The 11,120-nt window shown below is 31.8% G+C and overlaps 1 protein-coding gene and 1 long non-coding RNA gene across 4 annotated transcripts; one reads left to right on the top strand and one right to left on the bottom strand.

The window, feature by feature from the left end:
* Window positions 1-40: 40 nt before the first annotated feature.
* Window positions 41-3,031, top strand: LOC130653973 (uncharacterized). The gene is made up of 3 exons (XR_008984315.1): window positions 41-184; window positions 561-908; window positions 2,347-3,031. It is a non-coding gene; the product is annotated as an uncharacterized LOC130653973 (long non-coding RNA).
* Window positions 141-10,925, bottom strand: LOC130653972 (uncharacterized). Of its 3 annotated transcripts, XM_057456472.1 has the most exons (6): window positions 9,672-10,925; window positions 9,359-9,557; window positions 8,695-8,788; window positions 8,221-8,613; window positions 7,534-8,112; window positions 141-1,044 (listed from the first exon to the last, which is right to left on the bottom strand). In XM_057456472.1, the coding sequence occupies exons 1-6, from the start codon at window positions 10,075-10,077 to the stop codon at window positions 997-999; spliced, it is 1,719 nt and encodes a 572-aa protein (XP_057312455.1). In that variant the 5' UTR covers window positions 10,078-10,925; the 3' UTR covers window positions 141-996. The 3 variants fall into 3 exon arrangements, with proteins under 3 accessions (XP_057312455.1, XP_057312454.1, XP_057312456.1); XM_057456471.1 differs by lacking the exon at window positions 141-1,044 and having other exon boundaries at window positions 6,736-8,112; XM_057456473.1 differs by lacking the exons at window positions 141-1,044; window positions 9,359-9,557 and having other exon boundaries at window positions 6,736-8,112; window positions 8,695-8,974; window positions 9,672-9,856.
* Window positions 10,926-11,120: the final 195 nt, after the last annotated feature.

Genomic DNA, 11,120 nt, shown 5'->3' with positions numbered 1-11,120 from the left:
CTCACAAACATACACTTAACATTCACTTTTCAGACCATGTATAAATGACGTAATGTATCGGTATGAGCGCGTGTGATTGGTTGCCTTTATTTGTCTCATAATGGCCGCTCTGTTTGCACACAGTTGCTTCCCGTCTAGCATTTTTGACGAAAATTTTGGTAATATAGCAAGGGAAATGTGCCAGGTATTATTCTTAAGGGTTCTTCTCCATCATTGTTAAGTTTAGCTACCCTGCAGTATTTACTATAAGCTGTATGCAAATTATTTTATATCATGCACAGAAGCCAGCCAGGGTATTTCCTCCAAACATCAACACTCCTAAATTTCTTCATCGTATTTAATGTTTTGACTTTCTGTTGACTTGATAACAATAGACAGATAAACTTTAGAATATATAGCTATGAAAAATATATACATATTTTTTAAATGGCATTGCGGGATGTGTGGTAGCTAGCTATAATAGCTAGCTTACCGTATCTGTACGTAAAAATTAACATTTTTAAAAAGTATGTATTTGCCTATCTGTGTTGCAGTATTTGATGTTATTCGTTTACTTTTAGTGTTTAGCTTTTTTGACTCTGACATCTGCCTGGCAGGGAAAAAATGCTTAAGCTTGGACCAGACAGAGATCTTTTGTATGGATTTCTTCTCACAGAAACATCGTTGGAGCAGATTGATGCCTTGTGATTTATTTGAATCCATTTATAGTATTACCAATGCCTTTGTATGGATAAATGGACTGAAGATGGCCTCGTTTCACGTATCGTTTCCATTTTTTTCCAAAACACCCTGATGTTGGAAATGTACACAAAGGAAACCGTCTATAAGATGCTCAAAAATTCTTGTTCTCTAAACAAGTGTATTTGCCAGTTGGACCAAGCCTACAAATCAGGGATTCCGTGATAAAGGTATTCCTTTTTTCTGCCAATTTTAAGTAGCACCATAAAGGGATGCTGTGTTCTATTATAGTATACCAGTTCAAATAAGGCTGGGCTGTCATAAATATGTTCTAGTTTCCATATTTTGAATGCATGACCAGTTTTGCTAAAAAATAAATTTGAAAAAAAACTCCCAGAAAAAGTTTTTTTGCACCTTACAGTCAAAGTCAATGTCAATTCCGGGCAATCTCACCATAAAAAAAACTTTCATGCATATGATGACTTCAGATATTACTATACAAACTCTAGAACTGCTTTCAATATACATGTACAGACACTGTGTTTAAAAAATGTATAAATTTCTTTAGTAGGCATTTTATATACCTTATTTGGTTCTGTTTTTTTTACGTATTAGAAAGCATGCTCATGTATACAAAAAGCTTTTTGTAAACATTGGCAAATCATTTAAAGGTATAGCTGGCCAAAAATTAAAAAATTAATTTTATTTCTACCTATCTGTAACAATACTACTTTAGTTGATGTTTTGCGAAATTAATAACTTTAAATGTTAGCTTTTTAGCATGGCAGCTACCCTCAATTAATGCCAGTTTACTTTTAGTGTGTTGATATGTTTGATAGGCACTTAAATTTGATATTCCAGTTAAGTATGCATTTCAATAACAAAAATAGAAAAGGAAACAAAGAATGTTTTGGACTTGGGTGGAATGACCTAAAGAAAGGAGAAAGAGGTTATAGCTTTTAAAAATGAGTGATAAATATAGGAAAGAAAATATGGCTTAAGCCCCATTGTGTGTAGTCAAGAAAAGTCAATAAACTAGCATGTTGTTGCTGCTAACAAAGGGAAAGTCCTTTGGTGCAATAAGTAAGTTTATAGTGACAGAAATATTATGATTTTGTGTTAAAATATTATTTACTCATGTGCACACATAAACATTGGACAGAAAAGTTAAATAGCAGGCTCTAACAAATAAGTTATACTCAAATTGCTGGGACTTGTATATACTTAAAATGTTATAAAATTAACTAAGAAAATTCAGGTTTTAATTCAGATTTTTAATTTTAAATTCAAAATTTTATTATGACAGAACATTTGTTTTGTTATAATAAATATTAGTTATTTTAAATATATTAAAATGTATTTTAGGGTGTGAGTTTTTGTGTTTTTTTGTACACATTAAATGTTAAATGCAAGAACATTTAGGCTCAAGTTTTACCTGAGAAAGTTTGCTCAATTAAGAAGACATGAATTTCCATTTTGTTATCATGTATTTTATGCTTCGTTATAGATTGTGAATGTTAAAAAATAATTTTTTGAGGAAACTTTGTATATTTGTTAAAGTTTCACATAACTTGTTTAAAAAAGTATACAAGAGTCATAAATATTTTTTAACAGATTGTTCCAATTCCTGCTTTTGTTTTTTCATGTTGTGTACTTATTTTTTTATAGTATATACAGCCAAAGCTACGATGCCGAGGACAGTAGAGATATATCCCTAAAACAAGTGAAATTTATAATTTTATCCTAAATTTTTAATCTCTTTTTTAGTAGATGAATGTTGGTGCTGTTTTTTCATTTTTTTCATTTTTAAGTTCTATTTTATATATAAAATGATTTCGTCTATTTTTTTTCCTCAATGCAAATTCAACTACAAAGTGTCTGTTCTTATTTCAATTTAAAAAGTCTTAATAACACAATAGTCGGACCCTTTTATATTACCAAATCTGTACATTCTTATCAATTCTTGTGTGCAAAATTTGAGAGAATTGTTCTATTAGTTTGTCATTTTTATTTCTAGTGAAATTTCATATTAGAAAGTGCAATAGAATGAATATGCATTATGCACAATAATTTAGTTAGTGATTTTGATCTAAAATAAAAGTTTATCAAAAGTTTATTTGGAAACTGTTTTGAGCGACATACCTAATGTGATTATAAATTACATCAGCTTTATTGACATTAAATCGCAAAACTGCAAAAGATGCATGAACCTAACTGTACTACCACAGACGTGGTTGTGCAAAATATTTCCTTGTCTAATATTGTTCTGACTGATATTTACTTAGTCGTTGTATTTATGAAATAGAGTATAAATTATATAATTATACTTTTGATAAATTATTAAAACTAATTACATATGGTTTATTTATTTGCTTACAGCCTACCAATGCCTATCCAAACCATTAAAGAATTCTTATTTCAAGAAGCAATCCATGCACATAATTGAAGTTTACATTTTTTGCAAGTGTTTTGCAAAATATTTATAAGAGGAATTCTGTTTTTTTTTCTGAGTAAGATTCTGTTGCTTCAGCAATATATGCCAATACAAAGCACTTAGGGAGAATTCTCAGGCCAACAATCAATCATACACATGAAATAATATAACATTTTTAAATAAGGCCTTTACAACAAATTTTAAAGAAAATTTCTGTTTTTAAAAGCAATTCATACATATGCGATTCGATTGTTTTAGCAACTTATGTCTACAAATAGCATTTTAGAAAAAATTCCCAGAACAACAATCAATCCATACACATGAAATAATTTAACATTTTTTAATAAGGCCTTTACAAAACAAATTTATGAGAATTTTTGTTTCTAAAAGCTATCCATACATACGAGATTCGGTTGTTTTAGCAACTTATGTCTACAAAAAGCATTTTAGAAAAAATTCCCAGAAGAACAATCAATCCATACACATGAAATAATATAACATTTTTTAACAAGGGCTTTACAACAAATTCTAAAGAGAACTTCTGTTTTTAAAAGCAATCCATACATATGAGATTCGGTTGTTTTAGCAACTTATGTCTACAAAAAGCATTTTAGAAAACATTCCCAGAACAACAATCATTCCATACACATGAAATAAAGGCCTCTATGAAACATATGAAGAGAAATACCGTTCTGAAAGTAATCAATTAATTCGCGAAAAGTTCTTCTATTGAGCTAATGGAAGAACTTTTCGCAAATTTCGCTATTTGTAAATGTTTCTTCTGCAAAACTTTTCACAATAGGTCAATTCGCGAAAAACATTTTCGCGAAATTATCACAAATAGCTCTCTTCCCTACGCGCGCGGTACCTATGTCTTCTTTAATACAAACGTGAGTATGCTACTGATAACAAGTATTTGTGAATGTCAACTATAATTTTTTTCTTATTGCACGAGGCATAAAGACTTTAACCCTGCAAGGTATTTCAAGACCTCCCTGTACAATAAAAGACATAATATATGATGTGGATATTACCGTTGAAGTGAAAAAGGGCGTTCATCACTAGTCTCAAAACAGTAAAAAAGAACGAAATATTCTAATATGTTCTATGATGAATTTTAATGGATTGAGGGGAAAAAATAAATCGATAATTAATTATTTTTTCTTTGGTTCGATTCGCAAAAAATTCTTCCGCGAAGGAGAAAAACTTTCGAATTGAAGACTAGGCTATGATCTTATTGCCTATACGCACTCCGTTTGTGTTGTTTCGTTGAATTTTGGTCGAAAAACTGTTTTTCAGGAGAAAAACTGTTTTTCAGGAGAAAAACTTTCGATTTGAAGACTAGGCTATGATTTTATTGCCTATACGCACTCCGTTTGTGTTGTTTCGTTGAATTTTGGTCGAAAAACTGTTTTTCAGGAGAAAAAGTTTTGAATTGAAGACTAGGCTATGATTTTATTGCCTATACGCACTCCGTTTGTGTGTTTCGTTGAATTTTGGTCGAAAACTGTTTTTCAGGAGAAAAACTTTCGAATTGAAGACTGGGCTATGATTTTATTCCTTTTACGCACTCCGTTTGTGTTGTTTCGTTGAATTTTGGTCGAAAAACTGTTTTTCAGGAGAAAAACTTTCGAATTAAAGACTGGGCTATGATTTTATTCCTTTTACGCACTCCGTTTGTGTTGTTTCGTTGAATTTTGGTCGAAAAACTGTTTTTCAGGAGAAAAACTTTCGAATTGAAGACTAGACTAAGATTTTATTCCTTATACGCACTCCGTTTGTGTTGTTTCGTTGAATTTTGGTCGAAAAACTGTTTTTCAGGAGAAAAAGTTTTGAATTGAAGACTAGGCTATGATTTTATTGCCTATACGCACTCCGTTTGTGTGTTTCGTTGAATTTTTGGTCGAAAAGAATATTTTTCAGGAATGAATAGAAATTAATTTAAAGAAAACAATTTTCAATATTATGAACTTATTATCTTCGATACATAAAAAACTCAGTACAAACAAACAATGAGATTTCAATCATCAGCACGTCCAGACAGCGCAATGTTCAATTTTCTATTATGTGATTCATCTTTGTGTTGATTCCACAAGTAAATAAAAAATTGCAGATACAACGCAAAATGCGTTTGGGACATCAATTTACAAGAGGACTTTATGTTTTGAATATAACTATTAAATTGCTCACAAATGGAAGAATTTATCGCACTTGAAGCAAGAAGACGGTTGTACTTGAAAGCGTTGGTGCATTTGTGCGTATAACCATGAAATACGTCGTGAAAAAACCTTGTTTTTGCAAAAAATCCAGATTCTCGATTTTTGCAATATTCCGAAAGACTGCATGCAAAATCGTAAAAAATGTCGTCAGGAGCGCTGTTGATATGGGTTAATAGCGACGCGGCAGGGTCCTTTCGTCCTTCGCTTCCAGGAATTGTATGGAAGCCGTAGCAATGTCCATGTAAAGGACAAAACCAAAGAAATACGTAGGTTGTTCCTTTTTTCGAAACTGTTGGAAAGCGTTTCTCACATGCGTTGTCTGGTGGGTCATCAAAATTGGCATGGATACGTTCTTTTGTGTCAATAGTGAACTGTCGCATTTTACGAACTTGACAACCATGTGTATTAAAGTAATATGCGCGTCCATATTTAGCAGGGTTGTAAGTTTTCGGTATAGGTACTGGATCTTCCGGTGGTTCATCATGAGAGTGTACATTTTTTATAAATGCCACCAGGTATCTAAGTAACAATATAACATCGTTGCTTGGAAGTTCAGTCGATGACGATATAGAGGATGCGAATAACAAGGAAGATAACTCAGGAGCATAAAACCTCAGTTCGTACAAAAATAATCGTAGGTCGGCGGTTGTTAATTCTTCATCAGTAATCTTTTGAACAAAATCTAACACGTCTTGACAAAAACGAAATGGCAACACAGTGTCTACTGAAGCGTCGGATGAAAGTAAAAGAAAGAACTTGGCCAATGCATACCGTTCTTTGCTATCCGAATTGGTAGAAATCATTTTTTGATATGCAGGTCGAGCATACTCAGTTATAAATTCTGTAATGCCTGTCTCAACCACACCAGGGTCGCAATCAATAATCTTTTGGCACTGCTCCTTTAACAAATTTCTCGCCTGACTGAAATCACGAGAATCATGGTCGGGGGTATTAAATATAAAGCAACGATTAAGCCGTTTTAATGTTGTCTCCAAAATTTCCCCACCCTCAGCATTTTCGATGGGATCAACGAAAGTATTTTTAAAACCCACTCCTAACTTTGTACCGTCACAGGCTAATATTTTACTTTCGCCTCCACACAACCTACATTGCTGACGAAATTCAATTTGCATAGCTGAAACCCATGCGAAGAACCAATCAATAAAAACTGGAACTGACATAAACTTTTGGGCACCGTGATTCCTTCTCCTGTAACTGTTATTCATAACCGTCACGAAACCGCTAAACGTTTGACCACTTGTTTTTACTGCATCAACAAAATCCCAGCATATTTCATAACCCGCACAAGTAGCTGATGAAAGCCTGAATATGGATTCATTCCATCCATCCCATTTACGTTCACAACAATTCTGCAAGCACAAACGCATGAAAACGTTGCACTTAACCACTTTCCTGTCCAAATACAATTTAGACTCCGTTGACTTTCCAATAATTCCTTGTGGGAATTCATCTGAAAACCAACCAGCCTAAAGTGACAATTTTAATTATATTTATAAAGAAAGTCTTAGCGATAAGTTCTACATTTTGTTATAAGGATTATTCCCTACACATAATGCATGCACAAAAAAACAAAAAACATTCTATTTACTAAAGACAGTATACTTTGCCTTATACTAACCTCACATGGGCATGTTCCATTCATATCAGGTACAAAATCGATGTCTTCGTTTTCCTCACTCCAATTATCTCTTAATTTTAGATTATCTTGCAATCTTGTAGAAAAAGGATCGCCATCTACGACACACTTGCTGGGACATTTAAGATTAAATTGCCACAAACCAGTTTCCTCATTGAATACATCTTTCCACTATAATTCAGAGTTATGATTATAAGACATTATATGATATTAAATAATCATATTTAATAGTCAAGCTTCACCTTATTATCTTACAAATGGTAAGCGACGCTCTAACCACTGAGCTATCTTCATTTCAGAAGAGCTGGATTTGAACCAGCGACCTTCGCTTTGGAAATACAATGTGTAACTTACGTAACAGTCGTGTAGTCTAACTTTATTGTCAGGTTCTGTATGGTGGTTAATAATAACTGTAGCGTGGTTTTATGCCGTTAACAAATAAAAGAAAATAAGTCCACTGATAATACACTTAAATAGATTGGGAATATATAGTTTAAAAGTAAAAAAAAAAAAAAAATAGATAATAGATAATAGAAAGTACACACCTTATTATCAGGAAGAAAATTAGCATTATTACTATCTTCATCACTGATATCATCAACGTCATCAGATTCATTATTGGTCAAATAGAAGTCTCGAAATGACACCAAATGAGGACATAAGTCAAAAGCAGTGGTTATGTTTTTGATTGACCTTTTTGATCCTTTGTCAATAACACATAACGAATTTTTGCATTGAACAACTTTTCTATTTGTTCCAGACACTTTGAAAAGAGATACAATTGCAGCAGAATCTTCATGGGTGATCGAGAATTTGCGAACATTTAATTTAGCAGGAAGTTCCTCAACAACTGTTTCTGAGCACTTTAAGCCATCATTAATAACTGACATATTCACAAGGCTGACATCAGCACTCACAGGCTCTGGAATATGATCAGAAGATGGGAGAAGTGAAACAACACTGGCAAGCAATCGCACATGTAAACAAGAAACACCCAGCCACCTAACATCAAATCTTTCTGGAGCTTCAACACAGGTTTGAGATACAGAAAATATTTTGCAATTGCAATAATAGGTTGGACCAGTACTTGTGGTAGTTGAAAATACATGAACATATTCAAAATGCTACAAAATATAAATAGTATAAAGTTACAAAACATGACTAAAGGTTGTTGAACAGCTGTAGAACCAATAACCTAAAAATAATTAAAAAGTCAAAAAATATATACAAACCATAAATTCACCAGTGTTACAATCGTAATCATTCATGACAACAACATTCTTTGTAGCTGATTTAACTCTCCATTTGAAGGTGCCATAGTTGAACAACTGTCCACAAAAATACTGATACAACGATTCACTGGATGAAGCTACATTTTGAAGTTTTCTACTCTCCATAATATCAACCTGTATATTAGAGTCAGAGGCATCTGCTTCATCACCATCACTCTCTTCTGCATTCTTCCTGTTGTTTCTCTTTGAAATCAGGTGGAATTTCCTTTTTCTTGTTGTGCTTGGCAATTTTTTATTTTTATAATAAGGTATTTCTACTATGTTACCAAGAATGCAATTTAAAACAGCAATCACTACTTCGCTAGCTTCTTCAGAACCTCTGAAATTACATGCCTATAAATATGAAAATAAAAATAAAATTGTTTAAGAAATCCCTGTTATTCAAACTTGGAGCACCATGTATATGCTGCTAACCTGAAGAATTCTGTTTCTTGGAGATGCTGGATATCTTCTACAGCTTGTTGAGAACTTTTGAACATACTTTACCTCTACTTGCTTTATCTCATCACTACACCATACCCATTTATGAAAGTTAGGTATTGAAGAAATATAAAAAAACTGAGACTCCAAGGATAGCTCATGGTGAATCATTGGTAGTTTAAATGACACAAGTTCAGTTGATTGAACTTTGTTGGCACGGTAGGTCAATAATAGGTTTTCCCACAAAGACGGTTCTTGATCACAAACCATGTACCTGTTATACATAACATATATTATATATATATATATATATATATATATATATATATATATATATATATATATATATATATATATATATATATATATATATATATATATATATATATATATATATATATATATATATATATATATATATATATATATATATATATATATATATATATATATATATATATATATATATATATATATATATATATATATATATATATATATATATATATATATATATATATATATATATATATATATATATATATATATATATATATATATATATATATATATATATATATATATATATATATATATATATATATATATATATATATATATATATTATTTATACTACTTTTTTATTCCACACATTTACCTTCTTTCAAATCCACTATCCAAAGAAGTTGTTGGCTTTTGAAGGCGATGCATAACATAGCATATGAAGAAGAGACATTTACAATTGCTTTTTTCAACAGATGGTTTCACATTATTGACAATATTTTTGATGCTATTTGGATTGTCAATCAAAACTCTTCTGTATGACCTATCCTTGGCATACTGAGGTGTATGTTTACCTGAATGAAGGAATGAATATATATAAACATTTAAAACATGTACAAAATTAAACAAAAATTGATTGGTTTCATAATTATATAACAAATATCCACAGTTTTATTAAATATTTGCACCTTTTTTCAAAGCCTTGAATAAGGACATATTCCTTTTGGAGCATATATCAACATCCATTTCATTATAAAATTGGTAAGGAAGAAGGCTATATAATGATAGATCTTCCTTAATCTTTTCATGTGCAACATTTCGGTAGAATCCAGAAAAGCCTCCTGCTTCAAAGAATCTTGCAATGTGATGTATATTTTCGCCATCTGGAACTGACAAAACAGTACAGCTGAATATGCTGTCACTTGATCCAGAGGCAGATAAATTCAAACAGTTATCCTCCAGTTTTAAAAGTGGTGAATCAGGTGACAAAACCTCTTGTTGTAATATGTTTGTCAAGGAATTCTCCAAAAAGATTGCATCATTGCACTTGTTTAAATTATGTATGATATTATCTATAACTGTAGGATCAACCATTTTGTTTCTAAAATGATATTATAATGAAAATCAACTATTTTTGTTTGAATATAATATATTCAAACAAAATTATCAGTTCGTTTCCTCACACATTCTTAGGACTTTATATTAATTGAAATAAATTAGAAGACATCAATCTCACTGGATAATGGTTTTAAGAAGAAATTCAGTGTAAAAAGACCTCTCTTCACCTAATCCCAGCATCTTCTTTTTCTGCCACGCAAATGCCAAAGCCAAAAAGCTTACTACTGAAAAGTAAACAAATTATGTCACAATAGAATCCATCTATGCGGTCCTTCTTTTTTGCCTGCTATTTTTTTGCCTGGATACATGCACGTAGCTACAATAATCTGTAAATTTGCTCCTTAACTTTTAGATTACAACAGTAGCTTTAACCTTTCCCACAGTGATGATTGGCTAATAAAAAACCTATAGTTAGTTTGTAGGAGGATTAAGGCTCTGCAAGCCTAGCATGTAGCATGGTCTAGCATCACACGCTCTCTAGCTATCATCATCATCATCATTCTCGGTTAACATCCGTTTTCCATGCTAGCTCTAGATATAGTTAGCTAGCTATATAGCAACCTTAAAAAGTGCAGAAAAGAGGAAAAACAATGCAGCTACTTATATCTGTACAAATTATTAAAAAACAATTTAGCAGAAAGAAAAAGCAAACCAAAGCAAACAGAAAACAGGCCGATGAAGAACCGTTGCTTGGCTCGTTGCTTTCGCTTTCCGTACCCGAACCTGCTGGAAGCATCAAAAAATGCTAACGCAGCATTGGCCTGCAACTGACCAATAGTATTACAATATTTTATGTGGTCTGAAAAGTGAATGTTAACGTCCTCCAAAGGTAGTATCAAGCCGTAGAAAATATTCAGGCGATGGACTTACGTGCAGTGTTCTTCGTAACTTTATGGTCTAGAATATTAAACATTAGTCACATATATAACCTATGCAAGTCTCATATATAACCTGTTTGACAACAAGAACGCATAAAAACAAGTATTAATGTTTCCTAATACTATAGTAAAAGTATATTA

Source organism: Hydractinia symbiolongicarpus, chromosome 8, assembly GCF_029227915.1.
Source record: "Hydractinia symbiolongicarpus strain clone_291-10 chromosome 8, HSymV2.1, whole genome shotgun sequence".
Taxonomy (NCBI): Eukaryota; Metazoa; Cnidaria; class Hydrozoa; order Anthoathecata; family Hydractiniidae; genus Hydractinia; species Hydractinia symbiolongicarpus.
The sequence above is the reverse complement of the archived record's forward strand: the minus strand, read 5'-3'. Positions and strand labels throughout refer to the sequence as shown.